The sequence below is a fragment of the Salvelinus namaycush genome, chromosome 23, assembly GCF_016432855.1.
Source record: "Salvelinus namaycush isolate Seneca chromosome 23, SaNama_1.0, whole genome shotgun sequence".
Taxonomy (NCBI): Eukaryota; Metazoa; Chordata; class Actinopteri; order Salmoniformes; family Salmonidae; genus Salvelinus; species Salvelinus namaycush.
Window position 1 is genome coordinate 38572714 of NC_052329.1, and position 18272 is coordinate 38590985.

Below are 18272 nucleotides of genomic sequence, written 5' to 3' on the forward strand. Positions count from 1 at the left end.
TGTCAATTCAACATCTATTCCACGTTGGTTCAACGTCATTTCATTGAAATGATGTGGAAACAACATTGATTCAACCAGTGTGTGCCCAGTGGGTCTCTATACCTTCCAGGTTATAATAATAATAATACATGTATTTTGTATAGTGTTTTTCATTACAAACAAGAAATTCAAAGTCGCTTTGAAAACCAAAACAAATGTAGTGATCTAGCAGGCCGTGGTGGATGGTCTTTCACAACTTCATATGTCTGGTTGTAAAGGCAGTCAGTAGCTTTAGCGGAGGGAGCAGTGGCGTGCCACAGGAAAGAGCAGGGCTCTTTTTTGGGGAGGAAACAGTTCACTTCCTACAATTCTACTCATTTTACCAGAAAAAAATGGGCAATTTTATAGCTAAACTCATGCTACTCTACATATTTTGCTATGAGGCTGAGAGAAAATGTTGCTGTTTTAAAGCCCATTTACTGCTATTCTACACATATTGCCATGGGGCAGAGAGAAAATGTGCAGTTTAATAACGAATCACATATTATTCTACACATTTTGCAATGAGGCTGATTCTTAAAGCTAATTCTACACAATTCCAACCAGTTCTGCTACATTTGATATGTGGCACAGTAGTAGCACATCAAATGGCTCGAACTCTCAACTTGAATAACTTTTGATTTGATGAAAAAAAAAAAAAAAATCAGTGGTGACCAGGTGTCTGTAAAAAATGATGGGTGGCAAACAATAACTGAGTCATGAAATGTGAGATAATTAGAAAGGCTACATCGATTGTGTTAGATTTCCCTACGAAGATTAATGTGAGGGGATAATTATATTATCTTACCAATGAGACAGAGCAACAAACACCTAAATGAATAATAAGGCTTACGTTGGAACAATACCTTTCAGTCCTTGAGGGACTGGTCTGCTGAACCGATCTCAAGCATGAGAGCAGTTTCAGAATGATTTTCCCCATTAAATGACTAACACCAGTCTCAACTCATTGAAATGTTAAAAGTTCAGTCAAAAGATAGATTTTCCAGTTGTTTTTTATATTTCCACACTATGAGGTCGAAATAACACTCTGAAATTGTGAAAATGATGATAATTCCATTTTAGTGTAAGAGCTTTAAAAACAAAATAAACCTGGAATTTCAGCCTGTTCAGCATGACATCACAATCCGATCTGATTATTCTGACCAATGAACAGTCATCTTTTATTTGCATATGTATCCTCCTACTGTGACGGGGTAAGCGGATAGGCTCTGGACTATAGACAATCCTATCAGCAAATCAGGGCTGTGTATGTCAATATATTTACATTTGTATCAACACAGCCACATAATCAGACTGAGCATATCAATGGCAAAAGGAGGATCAGGGAAATACATTATACAAATATATGTTGAGTTATTTTCATGCAATAAACACACAGTGATGATTTAAAAATAAAATGTAATGTCTACTTAAATGATAATGCCCGAGAAGCCGGTGTTTGGAGGGTATATTTGCACAGGTGTTGTTAGGCCGCAGGTAGCTAGTGGTTAGAGCGTGGGGCCAGTAACTGAAAGGTTGCTAGATCAAATCCCCGAGCAGATTCCAAGACAATGATAAAGCATCATCTAGTGAGGATATGTGAAACTACACCCAGAGCAGAGCATCACATAAGACCATTTTGTTCTCCACAACTATGAAAAGGTGAGGACAACACATTGGAGTTAAAGGACTCTATATGGATAAAACCCACTTTGGCATGTATGGACATTGAGGGCTTCCACCATTTGAAAGCAGTCAACTGGGTGGGACTTCCTATGTGTTAAGGAAGGATCACATAATTTCACCTTCATCAGGGATCAGCCAATGAATTATACTTGTGAGCAAACACTAGGTGGCAGTAAAAAATGTTTTGTTTATTATTACACCTCGTCTGCTTGGGTATTCGAACCAGCGACCTGTCAGTCATTTGGTTCCTTCAGATCTGCTGTAGTTGGAAGCATATCATGTGAACAGAGGCTATTCTTGTCTACTACCAGTAGGGTAGGCACTCTAATGCAACAGACCAATACCTTGTATATTCACTGAACAAGCTTTAAAAACAAGTTTACTCCTAAAAATCTGATATTGAATTTCTTACACTAATGCAGTTACGTAATATCTCTACATAAATTGTAGTTTACTCCCCTTACACAGGCACCTTGCCCAGTCACGATCATGTGTTAAAAAAAAAAAATGTTTTTTAACCACAGCCAGACTATATTTAGACATATGCAGTTGCAGTACAGTAAAGGGGGCCATAACTTTCCAGCTGAGTGATGTCCTCAGGTTCCTAATGTACCGGAGCTACTTACCGTTCTATAAAATAATCCATCCGTCCCCAGATATGATTGATCTGATTGGCTGTCCCTGCCCGTCACGTGTGGGTCAGACTCACGTGAGGCATTTGGAGTTACAGGGGTGAGATGTCACGAACCGGACTGACCCGGATTACCAGAGGCTCCTGTGGCAATCCCAGGAGCCACCAAATATAGCCTGGTGCAGCCAGGGATAGCTCCTCTTAGAGGCCGGGGTGACCTCCTCTGACCCAATCTCAGAGGGTGTCTTGTAAAGGATATTATGAAGACTGCAAGGAGACTGGCAGCCTGGGATACACACACATTACCTGAACTGAGTTGAAGTTCCATCCATACTCCAAATAACTGCCATGAGTACATGCTAAAGTCAGCACATTTCACACAAACAAGTGAGCAATAAAAATGGAAAATTAAGTATTACGCAAGACAAGGAGAGTCATATAGTGAAGTACAGACAATTTATTTATTCATGGCAAACAATATTTCACATCTTTAAATTTGTACGATCTCCAGAAGATTAACAGTCCTTAACCATGTGTCTTTTCCAACCTTTCAATCAAAGTTAACCCACCAGTAAAAGCTAGCCAGAAACAGTTTTAGTCCCAAAGTTGTCTTTTAAGCAACAATTCAATACCTATGCTAGCATTTCTGCCATTCAACCCTAAATAATAAATTTTAAACCACTAATTTATACCAGCCTGAAATATGTAATTTTTCAACTCACTGACAAAAATAAATAAATATATTAGTGAATATATACTCTGTTCAGCAGAACAGCAAGCGGAGCATGGATAAAAGATGTGAACACTTGACAACATGCGGATCTGACAAATCCACAGGAGCAAGAGACAAAATGAGTTGTTCCAGCAGCAGCAACGTTGTCTTTTTCAGAACATTTTCAAATATACGATTTACACCAAAGTGCAAATAGGTATGTACTGTATATAGTTTATACTGTATATTGATATGTTCTAATTTGCTCTTGCAAGATTGAGGCTTTAGAGTATTATGGCACATTTCAAAACACCACAGGTCATACTAGATCAACAATAGGTCATGCAAAGTTTTACAATACAGTAATATTTGTGACCAAAATGTTTAATTTATATATTAATATTTGATAACACATTTAAAAAGCAGAACATTAATATTTGTATCAGGATATATGTTAGCAGATAAAATATATTTACAGCAATGCTCTCAAAGTGTGTTACCATAATCAACGATCTGAAACTGCACATCCACATACTCCTATGCCATAGGTCAGTGGTGCCGGGAAATTAAAGCCTTGTATGAGAATTAAAGACAACAGCCTGCTCAAAAAAAAAAGCCTATTAAAACCAACCAACCAGTGCTTTTCTAAATCAACTCCCTACAACCCCTTCGGGATGGGAGAATTCTCTCAACCTAGCACCAATGCAACCTCTTCCACTGTAATTCTTGCACCAACCGTGAGTGACATGTATTTTACAAATTATATATAATTTATATATTATATATAACAGTGTACAAAACATTAGGGACACCTGCTCTTCCATGATATAGACTGACCAGGTAAAAGCTACAATCCCTTATTGATGTCACTTCTTAAAGGGGAGGAGACAGGTGAAATACTTATTTTTAAGCCTTGAGACATGGGTTGTGTGTGTGTGCCATTCAGAGGTTAAATGGGCAAGACAAAAGTTTTAAGTGCCTTTAAACGGGGCATGGTAGTAGGTGCCAGGCGTACCAGTTAAAGTGTGTCAAGAACTGCAACACTGCTGGGTTTTTCACACAACAGTTTCCTGTGCATTTCAAGAACGGTCCATCACCCAAAGGACATCAAGCCAACTTTGACAACGATGGGACGTATTGGAGTCAACATGGGCCAGCATCCCTGTGGAATGCTTCCGACACCTTGTAGAGTCCATGCCCGGACAAATGGAGGCTGTTCTGAGGGCAAGTGGGGGGGTGGGGTGCAACTCAATATCAGGAAGGTGTTCCCAATGTTCTGTACACTCAGTGCATAGCTATATATTTATGTATATACCTCCAGTGTGTATACAATCCACAATGGGATCAGAACCACCTTGTTGTGACATGACTGATTCCTATCCCTCTGCCTCGTCCGTGTTGCCCTTTCCTCAAATTTAGTCGGCATCTGGGAGCCTCCGAAGGATCTTACTCTGGAGTAAGGGCCTTACGCCTCGTTAAAGCTTGGTCCATTAACATCTGTTAGGGATTCATCTGCAGTCGCTCTTAAAACAGATCCCCTAGAAGTATTTGGATTTTTTTTGACTAAAGAATTTTGTACATTGAATAATTTTTTTGTTTTACATTTTGGCTTGATTATTGGTTTGTTTTCTTAAAGACAGAGTGATCTTAGGAGGACAAGCAATGTGAGAGAGAAATGTGAGAGCACAGTCCACTTCACTTGGCTGTCATCATCTGCACAAACTCTGGAAGGCAGAACAAAACAAGAAAGAAATAAGAAATACACAAGAATAAAGGGCATTCTGTTAACAATGATTACATCCCAAGGCATATTAATACGTTTGGAACATGAGGAATCAATGATTTCAATACTATTTTCAATTCAATGAACAGTGATTCATTAAGCTGTGAGTGAGTATGTCATGTATAAACCAACCCTTTCGCATCAAAGCAAAGAGAAATAAGGCGCACAAAACCAGTTTGTCCCTACCCGAGGACTAGAGGAAAGGCTGAAGCGTCGCTTCAGTGTAAATACAAGCCTTGTCCTGGCTTAACTGACAGTGGCAACAGTGGAAAGACACTGACTTCAAAAAACTCACAGTAGATATGAGGATGAGCAGGAAGAGGGAGGAAAAAGGAGGAGAGAAAAATGCCCAGTTTAAGAGAATCTTTAGCCCTTACTTACCCCTCTGGTTTTTGCAAATCTTAAGGTACCAGGGAAGTTTAAGAAATACAGCGATTGCTCCACCTTGGCTTGCAATGGGCTTACTAAGGGGAGCTTCCACCTATCCATTTCCTTTAGATATGCAAACACACGAGCGGGAAAGGGGAAGGACGTTGAGCTCACCCTCATAGTTGACCTGTCCGTCTCCATCAATGTCGGCCTCGCGGATCATCTCGTCCACCTCCTCGTCTGTGAGCTTCTCCCCGAGGTTGGTCATGACGTGCCGCAGCTCTGCCGCACTGATGTAGCCGTTCCCATCCTACAGGGAGAACAGGCTCATTCAATAGGCAAAGAGCGAAGGCTCTACATACAGTACTTTGACCTGTCAGAATGAGATTAGGTCTAAACAAGAGTTTCCTATCTGAACAATCAGTGACATCTCCCTCTCCTGAACACAGCCCGGGCTTATCTGGTCTGCTGGTAAATTAAAATGGTCCCTGGCTGCCCCATCTGTGTGACAGCCAGAGATATGCATGGCTCTGGTCCGTCTGCTCACCCAGCCTCAGCCTGGCGTTATCTCTGGCTCTGCCAAGTCTCAAGAGCCGCAAAGGGAGAGATGATAAACAGAGCAGGGGAATGCTGACACAGACTGGCATCCTAGCAGACTGGCACCGTAGCAGTAACCAAGGTTCTTCAGGACAGTTGCACAAATGTCCCACGGAAACAAACCTTACACAATCACACCACTCACATCGATCCGTCAAATAGGCTGCAAACAAACAACCGCCATACACAATCCCAGAATCACATGGCTCTGTTTAAAGGGGTTGCATTGTTCCAGGCTGCACAAAGCAATATAAACCCAGCCAATGAGCTCTCCCTATTAGCTTGTGACTCAGATTTCTGCACTGCAATAACCTGCCTGCGGGTAACGTTATACTCCGCTCCCTGTCCACAAACAAAGCCCTCCTCTCAGCAACACAGTTAAGGAGACACAACCATGATGACTAACACAACATCAGGATTGCAGAGGCATGCACACGAGCAGTGGCGCCACTGTCCATCACACGTTCAACATCACATTCCTAGAACATGAAGTTAGTCTCTCCCCACTACAATCACTTTGGTCCAATATTCACAACTCCATGCACAAAAATCTAAAACAGATCAAAATGGCTTATGTTCCAAAACAATAAGCACATTTCCAATTGACTGAGTACAACAATCAAAAGGAGATGGTGTGGAGCGCGAGTACCTTATCAAAGACTCTGAAGGCTTCTCTGATCTCCTCCTCGCTGTCTGTGTCCTTCATCTTCCTTGCCATCATTGTCAGGAACTCTGGGAAATCGATCGTCCCATTACCTAAGGACAAACAAGACAGTTTTGATTTTACGTTTGTGTGCACACACAAAGACTTATTTTATTTCAGAATGAGCAGTGCTGAGATCTTGTTGGGACATTTTGGAATGAGCTCAAAGAGAGCGATATCCTCTTTGCATCTGATTGCAAGGGCAGCACCATTGACTCAATCTCCATTTTAAGTAGTCCATTTTCTTCTTCTATTACTTCTATGAGTTGGCAAACAAACTAAAAGGGTGCAAGCCACCACCTAGTGTGTTGTTTGAACAGATATAAAGCCAAGGTTTGCGCCACCTCACAAGTATAATTCATTGGCTGATCCCTGCTGATGACCCGGGTGGAATCATGTGATGCTTCCTTAACCCATAGGAAGTCCCACCCAGTTTACTACTTTCAAAATGGTGGAAGCCCTAAATGGCAATAGAGAGCAAGAGTAATGGGGTCTTTTTGTAGGCACCAACTCTATTATTGCTTATTGGCCAAAAACAACAAGTGGGGTTTTGAGGGTTTTTGGATAAACACAAGCTTAGGAGATCTTACACGCTTTGTTCTATGAGATAATGTTCATCAGACAACGTCAATTTGTGAATTATGAAGCACTTATGTAATCAATAGAAGCACATACAGGCTTCATAATTTATAAACGTAATGTTAACGGACTGATATTTTATAGAACACAACGTGTAAGATCTAAGCGAGTGTTAACCTCAGACTATCGGCTTTCATCCCAAAACCCCATTAATTTCCCCCATAGGAATGGCTGAACGGAAATTATTTACCTTTTTGGCTCGGTTTCAGGACTACAAGCTGACGAGCTGCATGTCCATGCCAAAAACATGTTTTATCCATCTAGAGTCCTCCAACTCTGCGGGTGAGCCTCTGTTGTGTGTGGGAACATTGGATATTTGAAATGTGATCCACCATGAAACCAGAGCCATGGTGCCATCCAGGGAGGGCGGCAGGTAGCCAAGTGGTTAAGAGCGTTGGGCCAGTAATTATGCAGTGTTTGTGTGTGCGTTCCCATTCATCTACCATGTGAATAATGTACACGGGTCAGCCTTGTTGGGTTCTGACCATACGTGTGCGTGTGTGTCAGCAAGTGTGAATGAGTAAGTCAGTCTGTGTGTGTGTGTGTCATTGTACACCTCTCTAATCTTACCATCAGCGTCTACCTCGTTGATCATGTCCTGTAGTTCTGCCTCAGTAGGGTTCTGTCCCAGAGAACGCATGACAGTGCCCAGCTCCTTGGTGGTGATGGTGCCGTCGCCGTCCTTGTCGAACAGTGAGAACGCCTCCTTGAACTCTGATTACGGGAACAGTGTGGGATTGGTGGAAATGACTATATTGGCTACGTCAACAGTCTAAATGGTCTTCCTATCCCTCATCTGCACTGATGTGAGAGAACTGGACAGATAAGGGCAAATTCCCAGAATGCGTTCAACGTATTGATTTCACCCAATTGTTCAGATCTGTGCAGATGAAGAAAAAAAAAAAAACATACAAATCCTAAAGAATGGTTTGTACAAGATTAGCAGCAGTTGTACAAACTAAACAGGCAGAGCAGCCTAAAATGTTGGTCACTAGTACTACCTTGAGGAGCCAAGAGTCTAAGGACCCACATTATCTGCCAACCGACGTGAACTGTTACATCTACTAACTGGGATTGGATTGAAGAGCTTTGAAAATGGACAGAAAGAACCTCACTGTTCAGGGTTAGGGATAGTACTCACCAGCAATCTGCTCCTCAGTCAGTTGGTCAGCCTGTGAAGACGAGAGGAAGCAAGAGTGAGTTGTCCACTGCCCCTGCTATATTGTAGCCTAATTGAGGTAAATTACACCAGTCGCCTAATGGCTGCTCTTTTACGCCTATGTGTAACCATAGCTGCTCCATCGTATTCACATGAGACCAGATGAGTTGACATGGCAGTGATACGCTCACCCATATATATATAACCTCAGTGCTCACAGGAGTAGGACAACGTTCACATGCACACCGATATCCCATTATTATTTGGAATACTCAAATATTCTGTTTGAGTTGACGCATATAAACATTTCCGGTTTACAATAACCCGAAAAAATCGTGTATCCTGGTTATGAGAAACCCAGATAAGATGCCTGGGATACGCTGATTTTAGACGGGATAATGTGGCATGTAAACATCTTACCCCGTTTACTTTTTTCCCGTGGTCGATACACCATAATTTATTTGGCTGATATTCTGTATTGGACCATATAGCCTACTGGCTACTTTCACCCCTACATTTCTGCTTATCATTTCCCACATTTGGTAGGTCACGTTTGTCAACTAGTTAGATACATACAGCTTCTCTTCTTGTCATATCCGAACTTGTTGCCCCAGAAGACTAAATACAGTAGTGCTCACCAGAATGCCTTACATGGAAAGAATCAACGCATTAGTAATCTAGTTAACAGCTAAAGCAGGATACTATTGCAGAATATTTTTTAAATGTGATCACTGATCTCAGGCCATTTAGCGGTTTCCCGCAAATTAGATCTGTATCTAGTACTTGCAATTTCAAATCAAACTTTATTGGTCTCAGTTTTGCAGGTGCAGCAAAATGCTTGTTTATAGCTACAACAGTGCAGTAATACCTAGCAAATGGATTTAAAACCACTATGCAGAAAAATAAAGAAATTAAGATGTATCAGCAAGAGCAATGTCAGACACCAGAATAATATAGTTAGCAGTTTATTGGAGATGTTGTACCCACTGACTATTAAAACCTACCCTAACCAGAAACCGTGGATAGATGGCGGCATTCGCGCAAAACAAAGCACGAACCACTGCATTTAACCATGGAAAGAGGACTGGGAATATGGCCGAATATAAACAGTGTAGTTATTCCCTTCGCAAGTCAATCAAACATGCGAAATGTCAGTATAGGGACACAGTCGAGTCGCAATTCAATGGCTCAGACACGAGACGTATGTGGCAGGGTCTACAGGAAATCACGGACACCAACATCTCACTTCCAGACAAACTAAACACCTTTGCCCGCTTTGAGGATAATACAGTGCCACCGTCGCAGCCCGCTAACAAGGACTGTCCCCCCACCCTTCTCTGTGGCCGACATGAGTAAGACATTTAAACGTGTTAACCCTCGCAAGGCTGCTGGTATCCCTAGCCACATCCTCAGAGCATGTGCAGACCAGTTGGCTGGTGTGTTTACAGACATATTCAATTGCTCCCTATCCCAGTCTGCTGTCCTCACTTGCTTCAAGATGGCCACCATTGTTCCTGTACCCAAGAAGGCAAAGATAACTGAACTAATTACTATTGCCCCGTAGCACTCACTTCTGTCATCATGAAGTGCTTTGAGAGACTAGTCAAGGATCATATCACCTCCACCTTACCTGCCACCCTAGACCCACTTCAGTTTGCATACCGCCCCAACAGGTCCAAAGATGATGCAATCGACATCACACTGCATAATCCCATCTGGACAAGATAAATACCTATGTAAGAATGCTATTCATTGACTACAGCTCAGCATTCAACACCTTAGTACCCTCCAAGCTCATCATTAAGCTGGAGGCCCTGAGTCTCAAGCTCGCCCTGTGCAATTGGGTCCTGAACTTTGATGGGCCACCCCCAGGTGGTGAAGGTAGGAAACAACACCTCCACGTCGCTGACCCTCAACACTGGGACCCCACAAGGGTGCGTGTTCAGCCCCCTCCTGTACTCCCTGTTCACCCATGACCGCGTGGCCATGCATGCCTCCAACTAAATCATCAAGTTTGCAGACGACAACAGTAGTGGGCTTGATTACAAACAACGACGAGACAGCCTACAGGGAGGTGAGGGCACTCGGAGTGTGGTGTCAGGAAAACAACCTCTCACTCAACATCAACAGAACAAAGGAGATGATCGTGGACTTCAGGAAACAGCAGAGGGAGCACCCCCTTATCCACATCGAAGGGACAGCAGTGGAGAAGGTGGAAAGTTCCCTGGCATACACGTCACAGACAAACTGGTCCACCCACACAGACAGTGTGGTGAAGAAGGTGCAACAGTGCCTCTTCAACCTCAGGAGGCTGAAGAAATTGTGCTTGTCACCTAAAACCCTGACAAACATTTACAGATGCACAATCGAGAGCATCCTGTCGGGCTGTATCGCTGCCTGGTACAGCAACTGCACCGCCCTCAATCGCAAGGCTCTCTGGAGGGCGGTGCGGTCTGCACAACTCATCACCGGGGGCAAATTACCTGCCCTCCAAGACACCTATAGCACCGATGTCACAGGAAAGCCAAAAAGATCAAGAACAACAGCCACCCGAGCCACTGCCTGTTCACCCCTCTACCATCCAGAAGACAAGGTCAGTACAGATGCATCAAAACAGGGGCCGGAAGATTGAAAAACAGTTTCTACTTCAAGGCCATCAGACTGTAAAAAACCCTCACTAACAGAGGCTGCTGCCTACCTAGACTTGAAATCATTGGCCACTTTAATAAATGGATAACTAGTCACTAATAAATGCCACTTTTATAATGTTTACATATCTTGCATGACTCATATGTACAGTTGAAGTCAGAAGTTTACATATACCTTTGCCAAATACATTTAAACTCAGTTTTTCACAATTCCAAACATTTAATCAGTTCAATCAATTCCCTGTCTTAGGTCAGTTAGGATCACCACTTTATTTTAAGAATGTGAAATGTCAGAATAATAGTAGAGAGAATGATTTATTTCTTTCATCACATTTAAATTGTTAAAAACTTGGGTCAAACGTTTCAGGTAGCCTTCCAGAAGCTTCCCACAATAAGTTGGGTGAATTTTGGCCCATTCCTCCTGACAGAGCTGGTGTAAGTGAGTCAGGTTTGTAGGCCTCCTTGCTCGCACATGCTTTTTAAGTTCTGCCCACAAATGTTCTATAGGACTGAGGTCAGGGCTTTGATGGCCACTCCAATACGTTAACTTTGTTGTCCTTAAGCCATTTTGCCACAACTTTGGAAGTACGCTTGGGGTCGTTTGGGATGGTGTTCTTCGGCTTGCAAGCCTGACCATTTTTTCTCCAAACATAACGATGGTCATTATGGCCAAACAGTTCTATTTTTGTTTCATCAGACCAGAGGACATTTCTCCAAAAAGTTGCAAACTGTAGTCTAGCTTTTTTATGGCGGTTTTGGAGCAGTGGCTTCTTCCTTGCTGAGTGGCCTTTCAGGTTGTCGATATAGTACTCGTTTTACTGTGGATATAGATACTTTTGTACTTGTTTCCTCCAGCATCTTCACAAGGTCCTTTGCTGTTGTTCTGGGATTGATTTGCACTTTTCGCACCAAAGTACGTTCATCTCTAGGAGGCAGCATGCGTCTCCTTCCTGAGCGGTATGACGGCTGCGTGGTCCCATGGTGTTTATACTTGTGTACTATTGTTTGTACAGATGAACGTGGTACCTTCAGGCGTTTGGTAATTGCTCCCAAGGATTAACCAGACTTAAAGTCTACAAATTTTTTCCTGAGGTCTTGGCTGATTTCTTTTGATTTTCCCATGATGTCAAGCAAAGAGGCACTGAGTTTGAAGGTAGGCCTTGAAATACATCCACAGGTACACCTCCAGTTGACTCAAAATATATAAATTAGCCTATCAGAAGCGTCTAAAGCCATGACATCATTTTCTGGAATTTTCCAAGCTGTTTAAAGGCACAGTCAACTTAGTGTATGTAAACTTCTGACCCACTGGAATTGGGATACAGTGAATGATAAGTGAAATAATCTGTCTGTAAACAATTGTTGGAAAAATGACTTGTGTCTTGCAAAGTAGATGTCCTAACCGACTTGCCAAAACTATAGTTTGTTAACAAGAAATTTTGGGAGTGGTTGAAAAACGAATTTTAATGATTCCAACCTAAGTGTATGTAAACTTCCAACTTCAACTGTATTTTACACCATCTATTGAGTCTTGCCTATGCCGCTCGGTCATTGCTCATCCATATATTTATATATTCTTATTCCATCCCTTTACTTAGATGTGTATTAGGTAGTTGTTGGGGAATTGTTAGACATTACTGCACTGTCAGAACTTGAAGCACAAGCATTTTGCTACACTTGCATTAACATCTGCTAACCATGTATGTGACCAATACAATTTGATATATACAGTACAAGTCAGAAGTATGGACACACCTAATCATTCAAGGGTCTTTCCTTTGTGAAGACATCAGAACTATGAAATAACACATACGGAATCATGTAGTAACCAAAAAAAAGTCACAAATCAAAATAGATTTTAAATTCCTCAAAGCAGCCACCCTTTGCACACTCTTGGCATTCTCTCAGCCATCTTCATGAGGAATGGGTTTCCAACCATTTTCAATGAGTTCCCACATATGCTGAGCACTTGTTGGCTGCTTTTCTTTCACTTTGCGGTCCAACTCATCCCGAACCATCTCAATTGTGTGTGAGGTCGGGTGATTGTGGAGGCCAGTTCATCTGATGCAGCACTCCACTCTCCTTCTTGGTAAAATAGCCCTTACACAGCCTGGAGGTGTGTTGGGTCAATGTCCTGTTGGGGGAAAAAATGATAGTACCACTAAGCGCAAACCAGATGGGATGGCATATCGCTGCAGATCTGTAGTAGCCATGCTGGTTAAGTGTGCCTTGAATTCTAAATCACTGACAGTGTAACCAGCAAAGCACCCCCACACTATCACACCTTCTCCATGCTTCACAGTACGAACCACACATGCGTAGATCATCCATTCACCTATTCTGCATCTCACAAAAGACACAGCAGTTAGAACCCCCAAAAAACTCAAATTTGGACTCATCAGACCAAAGGACAAAATTCCACCGGTCTAATGTCCATTGCTCGTGTTTCTTGGCCCAAGCAAGTCTTATTTTTATTGGTCTCCTTTAGTAGTAGTTTCCTTGCAGCAATTTGACTATGAAGGCCTGATTCACACAGTCTCCTCTGAACAGTTGATGTTGAGATGTCTGATATTTATTTGAGCTGCAATTTCTGAGGCTGGTAACTCTAATGAACGTATCCTCTGCAGCAGAGGTAACTCTGGGTATTCCTTTCCTGTGGCGGTCCTCATGAAAGCCAGTTTCATCATAGCGCTTGATTGTTTTCGCAACTGCACTTGAAGAAACGTTCAAAGTTCTTGAAATGCTCCACATTGACTGCCCTTCATGTCTTAAAGTAAGGATGAACTGTAATTTCTCTTTGCTATTTGAGCTGTTCTTGTCATAGTATGGTCTTGGTCTTTTACCAAACAGGGCTGTCTTCTGTATACCACCCCTACCTTGTCACAACACAACTGATTGGCTCAAATGCAATAAGGAAAGAAATTCCACAAATTAACAAGGCACGCCTGTTAATTGAAATGCATTCCAGGTGACTACCTCATGAAGCTGGTTGTGAGAATGCCAAGAGTGTGCAAAGTTGTCATCAAGGCTACTTTGAAGAAACTCAAACATAAAATCTATTTTCATTTGTTTTAACACTTTTTTGGTTACTACATTATTCCATGTGTTATTTCATAATTTTTGATGTCTTCAATATTATGCTACAATGTAGAAAATAGTAAAAAATAAAAACCCTTGAATGAGTAGGTGTGTCCAAACTCTTGACTGGGACTGCGCGTGCATGCATTGTGTGTGTGTGTGTGTATATGTATATATATAGCAGGTAGCCTAGTGGTTAGAGCGTTGGACCGAAAGGTTGCAAGATCGAATCACCGAGCTGACAAGGTAAAAATCCATTGTTCTGCCCCTGAACAAGGAAGTTAACCCACTGTTCCTAGGCCATCATTGAAAATAAGAATTTGTTCTTAACTGACTTGTGTAGTAAAATAAAGATAAAAAATATTTGTATATATATACACACACATATACCATTTTATATACTGTGTGTGTAAGAAACTGGGCGACTGTGTGTCTGCGCCATATCGATTTCCACCCGGAGCGTGCTCGGAGTACTCATTCTCCCTCCCATCAGTTGAGGACGAGGTCTTATGAGTCCTGTCTCAGTCAGTCAGCCAGCACACTTTGGGCTGAGGAAGTGTGATCAGGGATGGGTATAAATACACCTCAGTACGCCTGCTATAATTAGAGTGGCACGAACCGGGTCGCCAATGTAGCACAGTGTCTATTACCATCTCTGTTGCTTTTTGTGGGTCTTCAGATTCGTCACCACATGTATAGCATTTATTGCTTGAGAGGGAAAGTGTGCACACCTGTGAAAGTGGGCATGCCCCTCAGAAAATAAAACACCAAGGGAATAAGTTAGTGTGCACGTAACCGACAAAGCCAGGGCACACTGATTTTAATCAAGACATGTTCATTACAGTTAAACTATATTTTTTGAATTTGTTTTATTAGTCCATTGTTGAGAAAGTCTCAATGTTTTGCTTGTCAGCACTCAAGTTATCAAAATATGAATATCATCCCCATATGATGCATTTTGCATTATATGATTCTGCATTTAGCAGAAGTTCAGTACAGTTTGGAAAGAATTTAGCCCAGGACATTTACTCTACTCTCTGTGAGTCATCAGGAGAGGAAGAAGGAAAGGGCAGCAAGCAGACTGCAGCTTATTCTGTCCACGCAGCTGGATGAGGAAGCAAGCAGTGGTTTCAGGATTCAGTTAGTGTACTCCTGTGTTTGAGCATTTAGAAGGTAGTGTCAAGCACCAAATGGCTCAGGAAAACAGTGTTTCCTTTGAGCAGTACTGAGATCCCATGTGCCATACTGTATTGTCCTGGTTAAAGGCTGTTAATATCTTATTCACTGTGAGGTGGTGCAGTCTCCGTTTTTGGCGGGCAGATGGCAAGATTGTCAATTGCGTCTTATCCTTTAGGGCAAAACAAACCACCATGAATAATATAGACTTAGCACCAAGGCCTCACTTTCATCACCCAAAACAGCAATTACGAGGGATAAAGCAGAGCACACGCCTTCGTTTGTCACGCAAGGTATTTTAGTCTAATTTTTGCAAAGCATGCACTGCGGATCCCGTGTCAATATACTGCACCAACCATGGTGTGGTTCAAAACAGGGGGAGGGAGGGGGGGGGGGGGGCGCAAGGAAGGAAGGAAGGAGGGAGGGAGGGGGGGCAAGGAAGGAAGGAAGGAGGGAGGGGGGGGGCAAGGAAGGAGGGAGGGAGGGAGGGGGGGCAAGGAAGGAGGGAGGGAGGGGGGGGGGCAAGGAAGGAGGGAGGGAGGGGGGGGGGGGGGGGCAAGGAAGGAGGGAGGGGGGGCAAGGAAGGAGGGAGGGAGGGAGGGGGCAAGGAAGGAGGGAGGGAGGGAGGGGGGGCAAGGAAGGAGGGAGGGAGGGCAAGGAAGGAGGGAGGGAGGGAGGGAGGGAGGGCAAGGAAGGAGGGGGGCAAGGAAGATCATTCACGAACAGCAGACTGCGGATCAACGTGGTGCAATACGCAACAGCACCACGGGGAAAGGCTCAAATGTCGGGTAGGTATTGAAATCTAAATTTTCGCAACAACACGATGCACAACAAGTATTACTAGCTAGGTCATATTGCCAGCTAGCTATGTTATTGAAAACATGACACAACACAAGTTCGCTTGCAACTAATACTATCAAGTAAGTTCATTCAATTGGCAGTGTTCAGTTATTACATCAAACAGCGCTATGCCTTAACCACAAGCACAACGCCCACTCACCATTCGTACACCAACGTTAGCTCCGATACGAGTGAAACAAATGACCTTAGTTAGCCGTATGTAAAATTAGCCATGGCTAACGCCTCGGCAAACAATACGTGCCCACAATCAAGAATTGTCTTACTGTCCGTCATCCACGGAGTCCTTATGAGCTTTTCCAACTGCCATTTGGTGGTTATTACAATGCAACGCCGAGCCAACAGCCCGGCCAGGTGGTGATATGAACAGTTGTGCTGCCAGACCGACACACTTTGTCACAGTCACACCTTATTTAGCTAGCTAGTTTACGGACATATAGCTAGTTAACTACATAGACGTTGCTCGAACCCAATACGAATTCATGTTAGTTAGATGACAAGCTAGCGAATTTGTGACAGTCAGGTAACGTTAGCTAGCTGGCTACAGCATTCGCTTGGATGTGTGTGGGTATACTCACCATTTTATTATGTTAGGTCTTCAAACTTGGAAAATATGAAGTACTAAATAGTCAATGTTCGCCTCGTGGCTGACAAACTACCTGTAGTCAACGTATGTATCGTTGTTTAGTCCTGAAATATTATTCGCTAGTCTCTTCTCTGCGAAGTTGCCCGGAAACACTAGGGACCGCGTCACTGCCGATGTGGCCTCATTTGCACTATATCGCTCCGCGAAGTGACATATTTCTCCCCCCCCCACGAACCTGCCAATCTTAATTAACTGCACACCAAATGCGTCAGAATAATAATTTATTCACCTTATATTGACCACTGCACTCACTGAAATTGCAATCCCCTGTTACTCATAAAAAAAGAAAGTAATTATACTATTTGCACTATTTGCTTGCTCGTGCATTGATGCGAAGCAGACGCGCTCGTTATTTTAGTTTATCGAAGCGGTGAACAATAGCCAATATTTGAAATGGATATACTGTACATTGTCAATTTGATCGCTATTATTTTTTATCAAGTATGACCACAGTGGTGTAATGAGATGAGCTTCAACTTGGTCAATGTAACGCAGATCCTTATTGGTCCAGAGAAACTGGTAGAAAAGTACCCGGTTTTGTAATTGGCTGGTTGTAAACTGCATTGCGCCAAATTGGATCTATACATTGCAGAACTAATGACTTTATAATTTGCTGTTGTATAAATCGTTCGCTGTGTGATAATATAGGTTTTGAATATGCTGATTTCAGATATGACTAATTGGTCAATATGTAAACCGTTTGCAGTAGCCTAGTCTAGTAGTAGGTTTAGTAGTCTGACATCATGTATCATATATGATAAGGAAAAATGTATGATGTTGATCATATTTTTCACCTCAGTACTAATGACATTTAAATGGAACCATGCCACGAGTCTATAATAACTGCTCCGTTGTGTACATAAAAGTAGAGATATATCAATAATTCTTAATTGCGTTTGTGTGTCATATGAAGTTGGTAACAATATCGCAATATTTAGTCAGACCTAACTCACACTTTTCTGTTTGTGGATCTGTATCATAGTCATCGACATAACAGACCATGGACCAGTTATTGAGAGGCAAGGAGGAGGAAATGTCAGAGGGAATTTGCTGGAGTGTCTAGTCTTTTCTGTCCTTCACTTATTTGCACACAAAAAAGTCAGGACAGCAGTTGGAAAAAGTTGGATCAGTAGAATATGCAGTCCATCAAAACAAAATCCACACGGCTTTATCAACGTGCTCCCTCTTGTGGAGACAAACTGCATCATGAAACCACAAACAAGTGTACATGCTAAACTCTAAGTACTGCACTACAACCAGCATCACAGGCCTAATGCACTTTATGGGGAGAGTAAAACTGGTTCCACGATACATTGAGTACATTAAGGATACAGCGTAAAAAAAATGTTAAGATGAAAAAAAGGTTCCAAGTAACTTAATTACGAAAGATGATATCTTCAGTTATCACTGTTGCTTATATGCAGTGGCGTGCCGTGGGCCTGGGGCCTGGGCCTTCAGTGAGGTCCTACACAGTCCCACCCGAATTAATCCACCTCTTATTACCATCATTATGATGCCATGGCTCTAGACACTATACATTTAGACAGAAACGCAGTATAACCAGGCGTT

The 18272-nt window shown here is 42.5% G+C and overlaps 1 protein-coding gene across 1 annotated transcript; it reads right to left on the reverse strand.

The window, feature by feature from the left end:
* Nucleotides 1-4618: 4618 nt before the first annotated feature.
* On the reverse strand, nt 4619-16809 carry calm3a (calmodulin 3a (phosphorylase kinase, delta)). The gene is made up of 6 exons (XM_038961585.1): nt 16636-16809; nt 8280-8310; nt 7709-7852; nt 6446-6552; nt 5374-5509; nt 4619-4771 (listed from the first exon to the last, which is right to left on the reverse strand). The coding sequence occupies exons 1-6, from the start codon at nt 16636-16638 to the stop codon at nt 4743-4745; spliced, it is 450 nt and encodes a 149-aa protein (XP_038817513.1). The 5' UTR covers nt 16639-16809; the 3' UTR covers nt 4619-4742.
* Between the last annotated feature and the right edge of the window lie 1463 nt (nt 16810-18272).

What these genes read in the sequence shown, in the direction of transcription:
- calm3a (XM_038961585.1), bottom strand. An exon ending in CCTTCAGAGTCTTTGATAAG is followed by an intron (nt 5,510 to 6,445) that starts GTACTCGCGCTC and finishes TTCTCCCTGTAG; the next exon opens with GATGGGAACGGCTACATCAG. An exon ending in CGGACAGGTCAACTATGAGG is followed by an intron (nt 4,772 to 5,373) that starts GTGAGCTCAACG and finishes TCTGCCTTCCAG; the next exon opens with AGTTTGTGCAGATGATGACA.